Raw genomic sequence first — 21,530 nt, 5'->3', positions numbered from 1 at the left:
GCGTCGTGCACCCCAGCAAAAACGGCAGCATGGGCCAATCACCTTTGTTGCTTTGCTTATTATGTCCGTAGGCAGCTTTTGGTTATGCAGCCCGCGTCACATACAAAGACACCCATGCGAGTACTTTAAACGTGACTTGTACTACCATGGATCTAAAAATACAGGCAAGTATGGTAAAGTACCAGCTAGTGGCAATCCTATCAGTCACGCATCCATGTCTATATTTGGGAACACGAAAAGAGAAAGATCGAGAATAAAACATAGCAGAGTTTAAATAAAAAAAGTTAACCAAGACAAAAATAAAACATGATTTGTTTTGACTTCAATTAGGAAGTTGAGGTCAGGCTAGGATCGACTAGTTTCTCAGATTGAACATAAAGACCACTGCATGTAAATAACGCCTGGCCTGACTCTAACATGTCCGATGTCCGTGGTGGCCACGCCCACATACCTTATCGGTGTGTTGAGCTATGATTCACCTCCTTCGGCTGAAGGCAGCCTCTGTGGGGCGGTGGCCTATGGGCAATGACGCGACTCATCTCAGTCTCTGTGCTTTCGCGGGAGAAGCAAAGGGCGGACCACGCTCTGCCATTGGTTGGAAGTGCGGAAGAGGCGTTCCCAGATCGGCGGGAACTTTTGGATTTGGGGAGCGGAGCTGGCTAGGAGCCCCTTTGGGTGCCAGCTGACAGTTGGGAGAACTTGAGTGTTTTCTAAGCTTTGTGGCGTAAGGAGCCGCAGGTGAAGGCGCGCGATCAGAGTGCGCAGGACAGTCTCGGCTGCTGTCAACTGATTTAAGAGGATCCCACGAGCTAATTCCTGGCTAGCGATAAGCTGCTTTGGCGTAGTCTGGCCTCCGCCTCAGGTGCCTGTGCCTTGTAATGGACGTCCGCAGGCCCTCGGGCTCCAGGGAGTCGTCTCCCCCTCCAGGACGCAGCAGGGAACCCAAACATTCCAGGAAGCGCGGCCTGCAAACCCCCGGCAGCGAGGAGCAGGACAGGAAGGGCTCCAAATTTGTAAGTACTCATCCGAACTGCAACTACTACCTTTCCAGGGAGCACATGACCGTGAAACTCGGAGTGCACATTGACAGCGAGCATAGCACGGCCCAGGGGTACTAGTACCAGCTGAAGTGTCCCATGTCGTGTCGGTCTTTTCTTTACCGTTCTGACAGTCTTTGGCATTTAGTCAACAATAGTCCGCAAGTTAAGATTTGGTTAAAAAAGCTATAGGTATGGTTTGTGTGACACTCCTCATATAATGACCCTTGGCAACAGGGGCGTATGATACACTAACATTCTGGTGGGGTGTGGTGGGGTGGGGTGGGGTGTGGTGGGGTGGGGTGGGGTGGGGTGGGGTGTGGTGGGGTGGGGTGGGGTGGGTGGGTGGGTGGCAAATACAACCTTGTGGACTTTCCAGTGACTCTATACAAATCACCCATTGTATGAGAGAGACCGTAGGACGGTTAAATAAATACAATTGAAGTTATGAAGTGAAATATTGAGAAAGGTAGTAGGCATGTAGTCCTAGTTTGCAAGTATGCTTTGTTGTTGTTTACATTCACATAGTAATTGGGCCAAATGTGAAAAAAAACATGTATATAATCTTGCATCTTCATACACCAGCTAAACAAAGATCGCTGACTTTGGCTGGGGGAGTAGTGCTTGCAAATGCATTATGATTTGAAAAGTACCTGCTGCTGCATTCCTGGTCTCCAGCAATTTTCAGGCAACAATAAAAATGTCAAGATAACTCTGGTGATTAATGTTCTTCATTGAGAGAGATCGGAAGTTATCACTCATGTAAGGTAGCCACAGTGGGTTAATGTGCCTGCTGCAAAGAACTTGTATCATGCAGATCACTAAGTACATATAATGTAAACAGGTCAGTAGGTTACTGCTTTTGTGTGAGATATTATTTTGTCACTTTATAAGTTACAATCCTAACATAGAACAGTGAGCTATAACCATCATCAAAGAGCCGCATGAAATCCTAATATTGGAACATTGATTCATTTGGATAGAACCAGTTCTGATTATTAAAGAGAACCCCCAACCATAGTGTTTACGTTTTAAATTCTGAGTTTGTGCTTCTCTAGACCAAGCACTTTTCAACTATACAGTGTATAAGTATGGATGACATTGACTCCTACACCTTGTAGTCCTCGGTCTTATGTAAAATTTGCTCTACACTGATTTACACACCAATGATTGATTGTTTCGGTGTAGTGTGTATGATGTAAAGTGCTCTGGACACCCTACACTAGTTTGAGTGGCGCTATATAACTAATTAAATACATCTGAGAACGACTTGAAGGACACTTTTAAAGGGTGGTAGTGAGGGAATCTGTGGTGGGAGCTGTGTTGTTGAATACCAAGGCTGTCTACTCGAGTTCAGCTCCTGGCTCTTTCATCCACCAACATATTCTCCATTCACATTCTCACTCTTACAGGTTCTTTCTCATCTTTGCTTTCTCCCTTTTCACTGTTTTCCATATTTCCCTTCCTCCTTCTACCACCGACCCTTGATGCCTTTCTCTCTTTTGTTCTGTTTTACAGTTTTATTTATTTATTTTGAAAGTTTTATAGAGCGCGAACAAGACCCTTGCGGATATCTGAGCGCTTTACAACAAAGCGAGGTTACTTATGCCAAAGTAGATAGTTATCCAATACATCAATCAGGTATACAAAACAGCTTGTGCAAGGCACGCAAAGTCGATGCTAGCGAGTAAGGTCCTGTTGAGTCAAGGCCAAGGCAACTATAATGACTAGATTAAGTTGGGCCCACCTGCAGCCACCAGCTTAAATTAAGCATTCATTTCATTTCAAAAGCTTTATTCGATCATTTGAAAAAAACAATCATAAAAGCACATATAATACATCAATAGTACAAAGCAATTGGTGAAATATTAAGTCATACAATCAATAAAAGAGAGGGGCAGCAGAATAGGCAGGGGCTGTTCATTTTACTGGAAACAATGCATTCGCTGTTAGGTTAAAAAGGCCATACTTTTCCTGACTGACACAGATTTCAAAATAAATACCGCTGTAAAAAAACACACATCTGGTTCGTCAAGAGCAAATAAAAGCCTCATAGCAGTTTTAACAGTTGACACAGAATACTTTTTTAAAAGCGGTTTAAGGTAGGCAATACGGAGATACAAAGGACAAAGAAGCAAAAAGTGCTCGGTGCTCTGCTTCGAAGACCCATCACATGGGCAGGGGGTTGATGTATACTTTTTTATCAGGGGGAAAGCCACCAGATTGGACAATACCTAATCGTAGTCTGGTAAGGACATACTGGTGGGATTGCTTGGTAACCACTTTTAAATACTTAGAAAAGCTGAAGCTTGCCTGATTATTAGAGTGATAAAATTGATGTGTTACATACAGGCAAGTGGCATCCCTACGCAATTTGGCTTTAGCCCCCAGATAGACATGTTTAAGCTCTTTTTTTGAAATATCAGTGGCACTAGCGGGGTCCAGAAAAACATTCAAATCGAATGCATCCCTAAATGATGTTATGACGTAATTAAGCCATGGGATCAGACTATATTTATCCAATCGGAGGCAGTCTTGAATGATTCTCCTGGTAAAACCAGTTTCCCCCTTGGCCCAGATAGATCTCCAGGCCATTAGTGGTCTTAAACCTATGAGATCAGTCAGGAATTCCAACCCAACCTCTTGTTGAACCAGCCCGGTAGAGGCAATAGCATTCTTAACTTGCAGCCCTCAAAAGAAATGTCATAGTGGCTAGTCTGACCCTTTCTGCATAGTATCTCTTGCCTAAAGAGCATATACACATTTTTCTCTCCTTTCTTTAAGACACAAGGACCCCAGCCTTTTCCTATGGCATGGCACAGAAACATTACATATGACCAAAAATAAGGGTCACAGGGTCAACCTCATCTCGGAGTCCCTTCCCCCTTTCTACCCAAAACAGTCTCCCAAATTAACTATTCAGCACAACTGACTCTGGTATTAATCTGAGCCCATTGTAATATATCTTCTCCTATTTTTAGGTCTCGCTATTCGATGCGCATGCGCATCGAGCTTGCGAGGATATAGGGCTTTAACCAGAGTTAAACTAACTGGGCGATTTGGTGCTGTGCCCGTGGCTTTTAGGTCCTCACCCTCACTCACTCACCCTCACTCACTCACCCTCACTCACCCTCACTCACCCTCACCCTCACTCACCCTCACTCACCCTCACTCACCCTCACTCACCCTCACTCACCCTCACCCTCCCTCACCCTCCCTCACTCACCCTCACCCTCACTCACCCTCAACCCCTCACCCTCACCCTCACTCACCCCCTCACCCTCAACCCCTCACTCACCCTCACTCACCCTCACTCACCCTCACTCACCCTCAACCCCTCAGCCTCACCCTCACTCTCACTCACCCTCACTCACCCTCAACCCCTCAGCCTCACCCTCACTCTCACTCACCCTCACTCACCCTCAACCCCTCAGCCTCACCCTCACTCTCACTCACCCTCACTCACCCTCAACCCCTCAGCCTCACCCTCACCCTCACCCTCACTCACCCTCAACCCCTCACCCTCACTCACCCTCACTCACCCTCAACCCCTCACCCTCACTCACCCTCACCCTCACTCACCCTCAACCCTTCACCCTCACTCACCCTCACCCTCACTCACCCTCGACCCCTCACCCTCGACCCCTCACCCTCGACCCCTCCCCCTCAACCCCTCACCCTCACCCTCACTCACCCTCACTCACCCTCACTCACCCTCACTCACCCTCACTCACCCTCAACCCCTCACCCTCACTCACCCTCAACCCCTCACCCTCAACCCCTCACCCTCAACCCCTCACCCTCAACCCCTCACCCTCACCCTCACTCACCCTCACAACACATATTGTGTTACAATAGGTGTCACATTTGCGAAAGATAAAACTATTGGCATTGTAAATAACAAAGCTATTAATTCGCTATTTTCAAAACAAGCACATAAATAAAAAATGTGTCCTTTACAATACCAATAGCTCAAACTTTCCTAATGCGAGACCTATTGCATTGCTGTGCTTCTCTCCCCTGCTGCACTCTCCTGCTCTCTAGAGATGTGGCCTAACGACCAGAGCTGCCATCTAAGTCACGTAAATACAAAACATGTTGCATTCCAAATGCTATAAGTGTCACATTCGCGAAAGTTATAACTATTGGCATTGTAAATGACAAAGCCATCAATTTAGCAATTTTAAAAACCAACAAATAAATAAAATATGTCATTTACAAGACCAATAACTCCAACTTTTCTAATGCGAGACCTATTGCATTTCCAATGCTTGTTGTGTTTAGAGCCACGGAGGCTCTAGGGGACATACACGATTTACGAGCCCAGCGAGGCTCGAGGGCCATATAAGATAGAGGGGGCGTAGGGGCACATTGCCGGTGCCCGCCCTCTTCTGCCTGCGAGGAATATGTTTTGTAGAGCCTGTGAGGCTCCCACAGTGGGTGCAGTTTGCGCCCAAGGGTCAGTGAGGACCCTGTCGCAGTTTCCTTCATGATTCCCCAGCTGCCCAGCAATTAGTGGGCAGCTGCACCGTTTAGGTCTTGGGATATTCACAGGTGCCCAGCAAGTAGTGGGCACCTGCTACGTTTAGGCTTGTGCTTGAGACTGGCGCTGCATGGCAGCGCACCCTGACATTGAGACTCAGGGCGTCTTAGCCCCAACAAGGCCAGTTGGCCTAGGGACTGCCACAGGTGGTGGCTTATGTAAGTTTTGCGCAATTGTATGGTTATTGCACCTCTGAATGTGTTTTCTTACATCATGTGTTATTCCTGCACCTCTGAATGTTTTTAGGCATCATGTGTCTTCTTGCGCTGCACCTCTGAATGTATTTTATTGCATCATGTGCTCTGTTCTGAACACCGCTGAATGTGTAGGTTTATGCATCATGTGTTTCCCTTATCTTACACCTCTGAATGTTTTTATGCATCATGTGTCTTTCTTTCCTGCGCTGCACCTCTGAATGTTTTAGGCGTCATGTGTCTCCTAGCGCTGCACCTCTGAATGTGTTTGTGATGCATCATGTGCCTTATTCTTAACACCACTGAATGTGTAGGTTTATGCATCATGTGTTTCCCTTTACTACTCCTCTGAATGTATATTTATGCATCATGGGTAATGTGTTCTTTCCTAGACCCCTAAATGCTGTGTGATACTTAGGTGGTTGTTCTTTTTAGTACAGGTGGTCCTAGTACCTGTTCCCAGTAGTTACTGGATGTGATTTATAACTGTTACTTTGTGCTACAGTGATTTTATATTCTTTATTCTAATTTCTGACAGTATTTCATTTCTACTAAGTGCTGATTTTGACAGTGGCCCCTGTGGCCCTGTCTTGTAAATAATCCCTTATGAATGTTGCCCGTGCCAGTTGGCACAATGTACATGTGCGATTTTTATCTGATATGTGTTCACAATACAAAAGTTATTTTAATATAACCTTGTGTGGAGTCCCTTTTGTGGTGTGCCTAGTATGTTGTTGCTGTTGTGCGCTGGAGCAAATACTTTACACATTGCCTCCGAGTTTAGCCTTACTGCTTGTGCCAAGCTACCAAGGGGGTGAGCAGGGGTTATCTTGGCGTGTGACTTCCTTGCCCTGACTAGAATGGTGGTTTATGCCTGGCTTTGGCGTCAGCCTTAGCCTACCAGAAATATCCAGTTCTTACATTGTTGGTCAGCGGTGCGGATTTTGACTTGTGTTTGCGCAGTGCCACAGCGACAACTGGCTACATTACAAAACACTGCAATTTTTCTTCAGATAGTCACATGTTTGGGATTATTGTTTTTGATTTTTGTTTTTCCTAAAAGTGTCATTTTCAAATCTGTTTCTGCACTGTATGTTTAGTGGCATATGAGAGAAATTGACAGGGCGGGACGCCAGTAGAGGGGGAGGTTCCCATAGCTTAGGAATCCCTTGCTGGGTCCAGTGCCCAATCCCTGTTCCTGTCCCCATGTGTGTGTGTGGGTAGATAGGAGAGAGAAGGGGTGTGGAGGAGAAATGGCTAGCTCAGGAGGGTGGTTGTTCCCTGAGTGTAGTGTGTGTGTCTGGATTCCCCAGTGTGGTAGGATCCAGTGGTGGCAGCTTAAATGTGTCCAGTGCGTGTGAAGTCCCATTCCCTGTTCCCAGAGTATGGTGCCTGGTGCTCAGTAAGAGGGGTACAGGTTGAGAGTCAGAGGCAGTGAGGAACTGTCTCACCAGTCTGGAGGGGGAGTGTGTGGATGAGGTCCGACGGGAGAAGGTTTTCCGTCAATGTGGCAACGCTATGGAATTTTCTCCCACTGGCCCTGCGCTCTGAAACTGGCACTCTGCGATTTCGAAAACTTTTAAAGACCCATCTGTTCCCTGCTTAATGCTCTCCCTGGTATGGTGCGCACTCTGGATGAGCGCTGGGATGCCCAAGGGTAACCACGCGCTATATAAAACTCAGTAATAATAATAATAATAATAATAATAATGAGTGGTGTCTTGAACTGGAGGAGTTGGTGTGAGTTTTTTTTAAGGAGCTTGTACGTGAGGTGTACCTCTGGTGGTGTGCAGGAGGTCCTGCAGAGGCACTGGACAAGAAGGTGGATGTCTGGCGGTGTGCTAGATGTCTTGCAGAGGCATTAGGGAGTGATTCTAAAAGGAGTGGCTTGTGTATCTGATGATCCTGTGAAGGGGAAGAGGTTCATGTGTAACCCAGCTAGGTCCCAGTAGTATGGTAGGGGTGTAGGGGCTCACGCCCTGTCTCAGTGGAGGCGGAGTGAGTGTGGGACGGTGTGTCCCACGTTGGCCCGAAACCCTATCTCAGGGCCTGGAGGGTTCCCTAAGGGAGCACCAGGTCAGGGGACTAAGCTGTACATAGGTCATTTGAGGAGGATCTTCCTGTGTCTAGAGGACGGGGAGTGTCTGTAACCAGAACTCCGGCGGTCCTAGTGTTGGGCAGTACCGCTCCTAAGTGGAGGGTGCAGAAGTCCTGGCTCGCTGAGCATTTGACCGTCTAGAGTGCTTGACCATTGGTGGGGCCTCTGGAGGTCGTTCCCCGAGGAGGGGGGAAAGCCAGGTTGGGGTTGTGGCCTGACCTGGAAGGAGTACTGAAGGAAAGTGTGTCACTGATACGCCGCTGGCGTGTGCTCTGTCTAGCCTGGGACATACTGAGAATTACCCTGTGATAGGGAGTACTGGAGGAGAGTGTGTCGCTGATACGCCGTTGGCGTGTGCTCTGTCTAGCCTGAGACATACTGGGCCTGTAGTCATGGAACTGGAAGGGGGTGCAGAGGGACGGTGTCCTTACTTCTGACCCCGGTGCAACCTGAGGGTTTAGATCTTAGGTTGGGAGATTAGGAAACTTCTAGGTCAAGAGGAATCTCTGCCAAAGTGGATCAGCAGAAGAGACTGAGGGGGCTGCCCTTGCTGTGTGTTCTGGGGCTCACCTGCAGTTTGTTGTTTCCACTAAGGTAGAGGAAAGGGGACTTTGCTGTGTGCTGTGTCCCCCCACCTGCTTGAAGAGGAACTGTGCTGTGTGCTTTGTACCTCAGATGTGAAATAGTTTCCAGGTGGTAGACCAGTGATGGAGTGAGGTCCTGAGCTGATAGGAGAATTGTGTTCTGGTGAGTGCTTCTCTGTGAGGGTGCGGAAACCCAGAAGTAGAGGTAGGGTGGGGCATTCTTGCCCGTGACCTCTGGTCAGCCTGAGGGTATGGTCCCTAGGTTGAAGGATCAGTGGTAGTTGTAGCTACACTGAGGAAGAGTGGAGAATGGCTATTGTGTGCCAGGGGTTACTGCCCCCACTCTGTGGATTGGTTAGGACCTGTGATTTGGATGGCCTATGTCCTGGTCTTGGCTGTGGATGACTAGTGAGTACCAGTGGGGTATCCTAGTTGTGTCAGAGAGTTATTGTTTGGAGGTAACCAGGTGGGTTCAGAGTGGCGTAGAACCGGAAGGTGTCCCTGCTGTGCGGGCTCGTGTCCGTGTTTTGTCGCCCAAAGCAGTGAAGCCCATCAGTGGAGTGATTGGTCTACCCTGCGTTTTGGCTGGAAGGGGGTTGTGTTGGGCCCGGCCCTTTAGGCAGGTTCACCCCGAGACTTTTTGCTTTTTCCTAGCCTGTTTCTGTGACCTGGTGTTGGTGATTTTAGGCCTCTGCGCACTTTTTCACTGTGGTACAGTGTAAAGTGCTTGAGCTCTCTGTGTATGTGTGGTGAGTGACCTACCCTCCCATAGGAATGAATGGGGAATATGTATGCCCATGGTAGTTCCTGATGTGTGGGGAGTGCAGGGGCGAGTTTGGTATGAGAGAACTCGTGAGACTGAATGCTGCGAAATGGTATATGCGGCATGACTGTGTCTAGTCTAGAAGTGCCACTTTTAGAAGTTGGTATATTTGTGTAATTTGTGTCTGGCGTGTGATTGGCTGGTGAGCCTGGTCCAGGAGTGCCTGGGCCTGCTGTGGATTGACTGTCTGGTTTGAGGGTGACAGGGGCTGGAGAGCCCAGGAGGTTGCCTGAGTCAGCCCATGGATGAAAGGCAGCATCTGCTGCCAGGGAAGTGGGAGGAGATGGCACCTGATAGTGAAGGACTGTGCCTGCCAAACCACAATGCTGGCTCCACCCCCCGCTGGGCGACTGTCACCTCTGTCCCTGATACTGACAGGACTTCCCTATAACCAGTTCTAGCTGGTTCTCACACTGCCTACACAAAGACTTTAAAGACTTTTCTGTGTATAAGAAGGGGCTGTGTCCCCTTCCAACTAGTTCTTGTTTCTAACTTGAATCTGCCAGGGGCATGCTGCTGCTGGGGCTCAGGGGAATCCCTGGGCCCTGCCCAGCCCCTGGACCTCTGATGGACTTTCCTGGACTCCTGGGGGACCCCTCTGCCTTGCTGGGCTGATGGGGGAGACTTGGCTTTGCCCCCTGGGAATCTCTGGGACCTTTTGCAGCATGGAGAAGCTGCATTTTCCTTGCTGGGGGCTATGCTGCTCCCTCTTTATAATTTCAGGACTGCCTGGAAGGACCTCGTTGCTGGACTGTGTGTCCTACTTTGCTGGGGACCTTTGGGCGCTGTTTTCCCCCCTGAAGCTGCTGTGGGCTGAGGAAATCGTGAGCTGCTGTGTGCGGTGGAAATCGGGGGCTGCTCGACTGAGATCTGCTGTTTGCCCCGTGGAGCGTGCTGGCTGCTCTCTAATTTGAGTGAGGGTGCCGCGCTGACCCAGCCTGCTGTGTGACCGAGATCGACGTGTTCATCGACACGTGTGGGGTGCAGATCGGAGACTTGTGGGCCTCCCCAGTGTGAGAAACGCTGAGAACCGCTATGTGCCGTGTCACCGTCGCAGCCCGGGGTCCGTGAACTCCCGTGGAAGTCTCCCTTACTTGGTCGGAGCCGACGCCACGATGATCGAGCCCGCCGCGCTCTGATTGGATGAGAGAGCCGAGCCCCTTCACCAGAGCCGCGACGGGATTGGCCCGTGGAGCGTAGCGTCATCGGCGAGGCCGCGCTGCCATTGGTTGGCGGCCTCGCGTCCAGAGGGGCTCGTCACAGGAGCCGCGACGGGATTGGCTGGCTCTGCAGAAGCTGCTGCGGAAGCCGAGGAATTGCCGTGATCACCGCCGGGACCGGGGAAGACTGACCCGACCTCGCCAAGGGAATCTTGTGAATTCTCCCAGCCCCCGGCCTGCCGTCTCTGCTCCCCACCGCTCCCTGAAGGACTGAGACCGGGCGGGGGGCTTGCTGAGACCGGCCGGGACTGAGCGCGAGTGAGCGCTGATAGGCGAGGTGCGCCTGAAAGCCCTTAGACGTGCGAGGAAGTGCCGGTCAAGAGGCACAGAGTCAGGGCGGCCCCGATTGGCAGCGGGTCGCCCCACCGTTCTTCACGAGCCCAGATGGCTCCAACGAGGGGGCATTCGCAATCTAGAGCCCAGAGAGGCTCCAACGACGGGGCAGAATTGTGTAGAGAGCCTGTGGGGCTCAGAGGGCCATTTTTGTGTTTAGAGCCACGGAGGCTCTAGGGGACGTACACGATTTACGAGCCCAGCGAGGCTCGAGGGCCATATAAGATAGAGGGGGCGTAGGGGCACATTGCCGGTGCCCGCCCTCTTCTGCCTGCGAGGAATGTGTTTTGTAGAGCCTGTGAGGCTCCCACAGTGGGTGCAGTTTGCGCCCAAGGGTCAGTGAGAACCTGTCGCAGTTTCCTTCATGATTCCCCAGCTGCCCAGCAATTAGTGGGCAGCTGCACCGTTTAGGTCTTGGGATATTCACAGGTGCCCAGCAAGTAGTGGGCACCTGCTACGTTTAGGCTTGTGCTTGAGACTGGCGCTGCATGGCAGCGCACCCTGACATTGAGACTCAGGGCGTCTTAGCCCCAACAAGGCCAGTTGGCCTAGGGACTGCCACAGGTGGTGGCTTATGTAAGTTTTGCGCAATTGTATGGTTATTGCACCTCTGAATGTGTTTTCTTACAATATGTGTTATTCCTGCACCTCTGAATGTTTTTAGGCATCATGAGTCTTCTTGCTCTGCACATCTGAATGTATTTTATTGCATCATGTGCTCTGTTCTGAACACTGCTGAATGTGTAGGTTTATGCATCATGTGTTTCCCTTATCTTACACCTCTGAATGTTTTTATGCATCATGTGTCTTTCTTTCCTGCGCTGCACCTCTGAATGTTTTAGGCATCATGCGTCTCCTAGCGCTGCACCTCTGAATGTGTTTGTGATGCATCATGTGTCTTATTCTTAACACCACTGAATGTGTAGGTTTATGCATCATGTGTTTCCCTTTACTACTCCTCTGAATGTATATTTATGCATCATGGGTAATGTGTTCTTTCCTAGACCACTAAATGCTGTGTGATACTTAGGTGGTTGTTCTTTTTAGTACAGGTGGTCCTAGTGAGGTCCTGGTACCTGTTCCCAGTAGTTACTGGATGTGATTTATAACTGTTACTTTGTGCTACAGTGATTTTATATTCTTTTATTCTAATTTCTGACAGTATTTCATTTCTACTAAGTGCTGATTTTGACAGTGGCCCCTGTGGCCCTGTCTTGTAAATAATCCCTTATGAATGTTGCCCGTGCCAGTTGGCACAATGTACATGTGCGATTTTTATCTGATAGTGTTTACAATACAAAAGTTATTTTAATATAACCTTTGTGGAGTCCCTTTTGTGGTGTGCCTAGTATGTTGTTGCTGTTGTGCGCTGGCGCAAATACTTTACACATTGCCTCCGAGTTTAGCCTTACTGCTTGTGCCAAGCTACCAAGGGGGTGAGCAGGGGTTATCTTGGCGTGTGACTTCCTTGCCCTGACTAGAATGGTGGTTTCTGCCTGGCTTTGGCGTCAGCCTTAGCCTACCAGAAATAGTCAGTTCTAACAGTCTCCATGTAAGATGCCATGTTGCAGGCCTTCTTTGGTGGATTGCGTCATAAATGCAAACTCCTCTTTCTCACTGTTAATCAGCTGCTGCATGACAAAACTGAGACCCATGGTCAGTTCCCAATAGACACTGAATTTGAGGTTAAACTAGGCCTGGCTTAAATTTTAATCATGCCGGAGTAATTCGAGTATTTTTGTGTTACTCTTCTGACATGAAATTACAGAAAATTATAGAATTACCTCAGTTCACATTATTTACAGTAATTTAGAGAAAAAATACCTACTGCAAGAGTACAGGAAAAGAGCGGCTGCTGCTGTTCTGTTGTATTTAGCGCTATTTTCTTATCACAAATAATCCTCGGGTCTATTTTGGACACAAGGTTGCATTTTGCTTTAAGCAAATAGAACTAAATACATGATTACTCTCCTTGCATACTTCCGCATAATCTTGCATAACTTTGCTGTAATTTTGCGTATTTACGCTACAGCAAAGTATGGGAGTTACACCTCTAGGTAAAACCTCAAAGTATCTTACACTCAAACATTGCATATAAAACAAAAAGACAAAATCAGGCACCCTTGTATAGCGAAATTTCTGTGCATATGTTTGCAATAATTAATTTTTTTAAACGTACCATCACTCCAGTATGCCAATCAAGATTATGTTTCGTGTTTTCTTTTCAGGGAAAATGTCCGGTGAGCGTGCATTGAGAAAGAAGCAGCAGCTTGACAACCTTGTCTCTGCCGTAACCAATCTGGTCAAGCCTGGTGACGTGATAGTGGATTTTTGCAGTGGTGGGGTAATGTACACCTTTATTTTATTCTGTTAATAGTCAACTGTACTTCTGATTTCATTGCTTCCTTCGCAGCTTAATAATGAGAAACGCAGATGTAAAGGTTGGTGTACCAGCAATACAAAAATAATGTAAACATTTTGGTTATATTTGGTATTTTGGTCAGCGGTGGCTCCTCCATTATGACAGAGGAGCGTCGCACCAACCCCCCACCTCCTCAAGCAGCCGCAAAACGCAAAAAATAAAACATAATAACAATGGTTTATTATCATTTTTTTTTAACTGCTTAACCACGGCGGCAATTCTGCCTCGGTGCGGTGGTTTTATTGAGTGGGTGGGGCCGTGTGGGCCAACAGAAGTGCACAGCACTACGGAGGTAGTGCTCGCGACGGCCGCATCTAAGGGGTTAACACAAACAAGTCTTGGGCCGGGCCAGACGATAACTAGCAAGAGGGGGACTGGAGTGTTTGGCATTGTGATCAGTGCAGATTACGGGTTGACCGGCCGCCTCAGGCCGAACAAACCGCCATGCTCACTGAGCTTTCTCCAACCCGAGCTGCGTTGCCGAGCTGGAGACAGCAGGCACAGGCAAATTGAGGGCACTCAGGCCAATCCTGATGCTGCTCACATGCATGAGAGCAGCGTTAGGATTGGCTGCAGGGGAGTCGCTACCCCCCCACCCCTTTCAGCCACTCTGCCCTGATACTAGCGGCCACTGAATTTTTGGTATAATGTTCTAAAGATCGGACCCATATCAAAAATCCCAGGTATTACAAAGGAAATGTAAGGATGCTCCAACTTGAAGGTTGGGCGGATTCTAGTGTACTGGAACTGTGCTGAGAGACCTCAGACTAGCCGTAGTTCCACCAAATCACAGAGGATACTGTAAGCACGAGTCTTGCGACGTCTATATACACCTCTCGTTACATCCTTGTGAATATACTGCTAAATATCTTCTTCACTCACTTAGTTACATCCAGTGCACTGTGTTAATTTGAGGTACATGTCCACAGTTCGATAATCATAGCAGCAAGATCTCGAGCTTGAGGGCCTTAATTAAAGTCCTTGGCCCTGAAGTAGAGTTTGGTGGACATAAATAATTGTGCGCTGATCGCTCATTTATCAACTGTGCAAGGAGCAAGTGGTTGTTATTTCTCACGGAGACATGCCAGTAATGCACGCAGCTGTCTGTGGCATTTCCCTCAGTATGTTCAAGAAGAAAAGTGTCCCAAATTGTGGTGAAGGAGGTGTAATGTAATTTCCCACATACTTCAACTACTGCATATTGGAGGGGTTCTTGGGCATGTCGTGGTCATCTCTTTCAAGTTAGTTTCTTGAAGGGGAATCTCCAGAGATTGTGGCGAATTGTCTGCTCTACATGTGATGAATTTCCCTTTCCAGGTGGATTTATGTTTTGTACATGGCTCACAAGATCTCAGAGTCAGCAAAGTTTCATAGTGGAACTTCAAGCAAGCAATCTAATTTTGAATTGGCGGTAATCCCATTTGTGGGAATTGGGCAAAGGAACTGGTAAATCCATTGGTTTTTTTTGCAGAATTTCCATTACCCCCTATCTCTAAATCAGGACCTATGTGTTGTGACTCTTGCACTAATGTGGCACAACAAACAGCATACATACACACTGGTGTGGAAAGCCTTCTAATTATCCCTCCTAGGTTTAAGTCTTTGCACTGTCTTGTCAGTCACATAGAAAATGAACCGTCACCCACAAAGTGTGACTTCCTCCATCATAGGTTACTCCGATCAAGCACTGAGTGACATCCTAATTGTGTGGTAATGCACAACATTTTACTGCTCTCAGAAGGCCTGTATTATCCTAAGATACAATTTGACTCTTACCTAGAAGTATCTCCCATTTTAACAGCGTTAGAACAGTTTAAAATTGTGAAGGAGGGTGAGCTAGTGAATCTCTTCTGGAGGACCAATAAAAAGATTAAAAGGCAAAACATGTCCAGTTCACAATTTACCAGAATCTGTCTGCTTCCGGTGAAAGCAGACACACTCTAGTAGTAGTTTCAGATGATGTGTGTATGAAATGCAAGTGCTAGGCGATATATGAGGAGAGGCCACAGACTTCATGTGAGCTCTGGCCGAACCTCCACAGGACCATAAAGATCAGACCCACAAACTGGTATCTGTGAGAATTAAGGGTTGTTCACCATGGTTGCGTTATTGAAGCGCTAAAGCCTTCTGAGAGACAATTCATTCAGAACAATATAATACAAAACAGTACAGTTAAGAATTAAAGAACTTAAAGTGGCCAAACAAAAATAGCAGCATTTAACCTAACACCCAAGTTGCTCCTCACTGGTAAGACCCAGCAGATTGAAACCAATCTGCATTTGCTTGTGTCACATTTCAATGGAGATGTGGCCTAGCAGTTTGGTCTGGATAGTTACTATTTTTTTTCTTTTTTTTTGGTGTTTTAGTCCTCATTGTGCAACATTAATAGTAAGGAGTTTTCGGGGTCCCTTTTCTCTCCAACCTTTACCTTCACTGCCATGGTGGTGGGTCTAGGCAGTACCCCTCAAACTTTAAATAAAAAAGGACCCCCTTACTTCCATTTACTTTGAAGAAGGCTTTTTCCGAGGAGGGTGAGCTAGCCATTTTGGCTACTCTTTCAGGCCTTCACCTGATTTTGCATTGCTAACACATAATCATTGGACTTAAGAAAGAGAAAAGACCAGTACACGCTACTACGTCCTTACAGAGGAAATTCTCTGTAGTTATCCCATATGATATTTTCCCATATCTCCCAAAATGTATACTTCTTAGAGGGTGATTTCTTTTTTTATCCAAATTATAGATTTTTAGAACTGAATTCAGCCATTCCCTATGGAGTGGAGGGTTTGGACTTATCCATTTCACACACACCTCTCTCCTAGCCAATAGTATCAATAAGAATACCAGATTTTCCTGAGATTTGGTTAGTTTTTCTAACACATTTGATCCCATCACCCCAAAGATAACTAAATCAATACTTACAATTAGATGTCTTCCCAATGCCTCCTCTAGAGTCTTACCCACATCATTCCAGAAACCATCAAGATGGGGGCACTGCCGGAACATGTGTAGGTCGTCAGCCTTTTGTAGTCCGCATTTCGGGCAGCAATAGTGACTATCCTCCTCTCTGAGTTCCTGGATAGTTACTATTGCAACAAGACCAAGGTTGGTTCGCATATAGTTAGTCACTGTCTATAGCGGCACAGTGAGCAAAAAAAATTGCTCTGGACTATGGCTCAGAGTGATTACCAGTAATAGAGATCAAATCAAACTCCTTCTCACTGATGACACAATATCATTCTGAAATCAATCCCGGGTTACTTGGTTTTCCTTTCAATGCGAATGTGGCCTAGTATGCTGCTCTACTAGTATTTACTTCAACTATCTTTTATTGAATCAAAGAGGAACATCACAGATACACCCACCAACAACCCAAATGGGCCAATTTGGGAAACCTCAGTCAGGATACCCAGCCCAATGTAATTTTTGTCCAAGTAGATGGGTAACTCTGACTGCACCCATGTGCATACTGAGAACACTGTGGATGGTGGGGACAGAGAAGGCCAAAAGAATGACATTGAAGCTCAAACATTGTGCCAGAATCATTCCCTCGTGTCTGCATAGAACTTGTCTTCCAATACCTCACTATCATATCACCAGTCATGTGGACTTCCTCCTCCTTTCTTTCAAAAACACCTTGGCTGCTTTAGTCTGTGCAAACACATGGCCTAATTCCGCAGATGCCACTCCCAGCTTAGCCATATGCTAGAGGGACTCATCCAAACCCAAGGTGATGAGCCCTCAGTATTTTCTATCTATCTGGGTATCCTGAGTGTGGCCTCCAAAAATTACAATTCCTTTTCCTCCAATGGTAGCCACTTTCTTCATTGCAACTTCTTTCTGGATTTTCTCTAGATCTTTTGGGCTGCCCACCTTCACCTTAACTGTTCTTCAGAACAAAAGGTTATTGTTTTCCTGAGAGAGATTGCAAATGAACCACAGTACTCCGAACACCGGAGGGTCTGTGAGCATAAACTCAAAATGCACAGAATAGCAATCAATACAGTCGCACAATTTAAGCATATTTACCACAACTCTCTATCTCCCTGTCCCGTATTACCTACCCCCTCCCAGATCCCACCCAAGTCCCTTGCACGATGTCCTCACTGGTCCAAGAAATAAAATATCTATGAAATAGGCAATTCATACTCTCCCTCACCCAGGTTCTTAAAGCATTTGTTCTGTATCCACATCACGCTGTGCTGGCGGTTCCAGCAACAATCCCCTGTATTCCGCCCATCTCTTCCATATTTTGTAGTGTTTTCTGGGGCAACCTCGGGCCTCAAACACTGGACGCTCCAGCACCATACAGTAATCTAATCATTTTTTCCACACACCCACCGGGGGGGGCCCTGGTGTCCTTCCAGGCGCGGGCCACATCCCTCTTGGCCACGGTAAGGCCCAGGAGCAGTAAATGCCATTTATAAATGTTGCCACCCACTTGTTACATTACATGAAGAAGGCCCAGCTGCGGCGTTCGGGGGCGCTCCCAGCCCAATACTTCTGCCAAACAGTCCCAAACACCTGACCAGAATCTCTCCAGTGCTCCACAGGACCACGCCGTATGTAGGAAAGTGCCCACCTCCTGACCACATCTCAGACATTCAGGGGACGCAATCAAGCCCGCTCGCCCCAGCCTCTCTCTAGTAAAGTATGCTCTGTGTAGATATTTAAACTGGATGAATCGCAATCGTACGGCAACGGCCGCACCTCTAGGGGCAGCAAGGGCCTCCCTCCAATCCTCTTCTTCCAGTACACCCACATCTCCCTCCCATGTGGCCCACAGTTTATCGAGAGAGGAGGAGCAGTGTGTAACCAAAGACTGGTAGATGCGGTATATTTTCTTATCCTCTAATTCACCCATGAATATCTTAGCTTCCAGAGGGCTGAATTCGGGCAGGGAGTCTAGCCCTTCCAGGGCAGGAGAGATGGCATGTCGGAACTGCAAGTATTTAAAGAACTGGGTCTGGGGAATACTATACTCGTCCCTCAGCTCCTGGAATGATTTTAAGGTCGTGCCTTTCATTACGTGGCCCAGCGCTGAGATCCCTATTGCGTCCCAGCCGCGGAACCCCTGCATAGACGCCAGAGCCGGTAAGCAACCGTTCCGCCACAATGGGGTCTCCGCGGTCAGTTTGTTCCATCATCCCATGCGGTGAAGCGCCTGCCTCCAGATCTGGAAGACCACCTGCGTGACCACCGGGAGCCTCTTCCTCTTCCCAGCTGAGTACAATACGGAATGTAGGGTGTCCGGCTCCATCAGGTACCTCTCCAGGGCATAAGCTGGATCACCCCGATCCCCGTACCACCACTTATTCAATACCAACAAGTGGTACGCCTGATAATAAGACAGGACAGCTGACGATGCCAAGCCGCCGCAATATGTGGAGAGGAAGCAGGTACGGAGTGCCACTCTCACCGCACCCCCGGCCCAGAGGAACTGGCCCAGCGGCGAATTGACCTGGCGAAACCACTGCGGTGATATGGGGTAGGGGTGGTTTTGTAGTTGATATAGTAGTCGTGGGAGGGCCACCATCTTAAAAATGGCCGAACGGCCATAGAGATTCAGGGGCATACGAGACCATGTTTTCATTTCCGACCATACCCGGTCCCAGACAGGAAAGACATTGCGCTCCCACGAGACTCCGGGTATCTCCATCAGGAACACCCCAAGATACATAAGGCCCCCTGTTGCCCCCTGCAAAGCCAATGCCCAGGCACCCAGCTTCGCATTGTCCCCCAGTGTCCGCAGTGTGGACTTCGGCACATTTAGATTGAGCCCCGATACCTCCCCAAACACTCGCATAATTTCTAGGACCCTCGGTCCCGACCTATTGAGGTCCGTGAGGAAGAAAAGCACATCATCCGCGTAGAGCGCAATCCTGTCCGACGGCCTGGCCTCCCATTCAAAGCCCCTCATCTGCGCATCTATGCGCACCCACGCCGCCAAGGGCTCCATGGCAAGGGCGAACAGGTACAGCGAGAGGGGACACCCCTGTCGGGTGCCCCGTCCGATAGAAAAGGTGCTGGACACAGCCCCGGCCACTCTCACTGAAGCCGTCAAGTCGGTGTACAGCAGTCGTACGTACGACAGAAACTGGGGTCCGAGATTCAAGCGAGGCAGGAATGCATGTAAATAAACCCAACTCAACGAGTCAAAGGCTCTATCAATGTCGGCCAGTAAAAGCGCCGCCTGGGTTCCTGTGGCCCGCATCATCTCCAATGCCACCTGTGCACGCCTAATGTTGTGTCTCGTCGCTCTATGCGGCATAAATCCTGCTTGGTCCGGATGGACCAAGTTGGTGATATATGGAAGAAGGCGATTGGCGAGGGCTTTAGCCAATATCTTCGCCTCAACATTTAGAAGCGATATGGGTCTGTATGATTCGTGACGTTCGGGGGGCCTCCCTGGTTTACAGAAGACCACTATCTCGGCATGCCTCCAATCCGCCGGTAATCTGCCACCCTCCCTGGCCGCTTCCAGTGCCCATTTATAGTGCGCCCCCAGCTGGAGGTGGTATTTCCTAAAAAACTGGCATGGGAACCCATTGGGTCCGGGGGCCTTCCCTGCATTTAATTCCCCAAGGGCCTTTCCTAATTCCTCTGCTGACAGCGGAAGCTCGAGACGATCCCGCTCCTCCTCCGATATCGCCCGCGGCAGGAGGTCTGCAAGAAATTTATCAATAGCGTCTGCTGGGAGAGATTCCCTAGGGGCATACTGCGCCGCATAGTAGCACGCAAAGCTGTTCAAAATCTCCTCGGGAGCTTAAAGGGTCTCCGGCCTCGTCACGAAGAGCCGGCAGTGTCTGTGTCTGGAAAGTGCCCTGGCAGAGCCTATACAGCATCGTGCTGGACTTATCTCCCCATTAGTAGATTCTGCTCTGCGTAGCAAGCCACACCTGACGTGACTCCTCGAGATGTAGGGATGCAGAATCCTGCTGCGCCTGTAGCAGCCGCGGCACGTCCTCGTCATCCCCGGTTGCCGTGCACCTCTCTTCCAACTCGCCGACCCGGTCTGCCGCCTTCTCTAGGCCTTCCCTACGCGTCCTACGGGCCGCCGCACACCAGGCGATATCCAGTCCACGGAGTGTGGGCTTCAGAGCCTCCCAGAGGGTCACGTCATCTGTCTCTGACCCCCCATTATCCTCCCAATAATGGGCTATGGCCTCCTGCATGTGAGACTGATAGTCGCCCTGTTGCAGGTGCCAAGTGGAGAGGCGCCATCGAAACGCCTGCCGCCTTTTGTCCAGGAGGATGTTGATAGTAATAGGGGAGTGATCAGAGAGACCGCGCTGTAGTATAGCCGTCGAGTCCACCCTCCCAATCCGGGTGCAGGGGACAAATAGGTAATCTAATCTCGAGAAGGATTTATGTACTGCAGAAACATATGTGTATTCCCGGCTATGTGTGTGTTGATAGCGCCATGCATCCGTCCAGCCCATTCCTCTCACCATGTCACTCAACCTGGTAGGGGCGCCCATCCTCTGCTCACCACTGGGTCTGCAGCGATCCATCTGACTATTCATAACATCATTCCAGTCACCCCCGATGACGGCCATTACGTCTGGGATCTCGGCCCAGATGGTGAACAGTTTTTCAACAAGCGACCACTGCAGTGGGGGGGGGGGGGCATACACACTTCCGAAAGCCACTGGCTCACCTCCAATCACTCCTTTGACAAAGACGTATCTGCCTGAGCATCCACCCATTGTGTCGAGTGGACGTAAGACACCCTGCGGTGGATCAGAACCGCCACTCTTCTGGAGCCCCTAGCGAAACCGGCATGGTATACCTGTTGATATCCATAGCGCTGCAAACTAAGGGTTTCGGTGCCCCGGAGGTGTGTCTCCTGTAACAGTAGGATATCTGCCTTCTCTTTTTTCCCCTGTCGCAGCACAGCACCTCTCTTTAGGTTATCTAGCATGCCCCTTACATTCCAGCTCACTAATCGCAGCGATGCCCTGGGGGGCCCTGGCTCGGGATCACTAACCGCCATCTATCGGTTGAACCTCCAATTGCCCGGGTATCGGGGATTGAGGCTGCATGTATATCCACAAATGAACCTGGTGTACCATCGTGCTGAAGAGAACTGCCCCACCCCCACCCGAGCTCTTACCTCCCCCCACCCCTCAGCCCCCCATCAACTCCCCACCCAACAACTCCTCAACTTCCAGCCTCCCCCCCCATACCTCAGCAACGTTGAAGTACCTGTTGCTGTGTAGGTGCGCCCCGACCCCCAACGGGAGGCCGGATGCCATCCACTCCAATGGATCCCC

At 48.9% G+C, this 21,530-nt stretch overlaps 1 protein-coding gene across 1 annotated transcript in view; it reads left to right on the top strand.

Annotated features, from left to right (window-relative positions):
* The window catches only part of GSTCD (glutathione S-transferase C-terminal domain containing), a 991,325-nt gene that overhangs the window by 616,445 nt on the left and 353,350 nt on the right, over positions 1-21,530 (top strand). Inside the window, exon 6 of the mRNA XM_086962035.1 lies at positions 13,061-13,176. Coding sequence (XP_086818161.1) covers positions 13,061-13,176 — 116 coding nt within the window. The remainder of the gene's footprint in view (positions 1-13,060; positions 13,177-21,530) is intronic.

The sequence above is a fragment of the Lissotriton vulgaris genome, chromosome 3_1 (genome assembly GCF_964263255.1).
Source record: "Lissotriton vulgaris chromosome 3_1, aLisVul1.2, whole genome shotgun sequence".
Classification (NCBI taxonomy): Eukaryota; Metazoa; Chordata; class Amphibia; order Caudata; family Salamandridae; genus Lissotriton; species Lissotriton vulgaris.
This window is presented reverse-complemented; position numbering and strand designations above follow the sequence as displayed.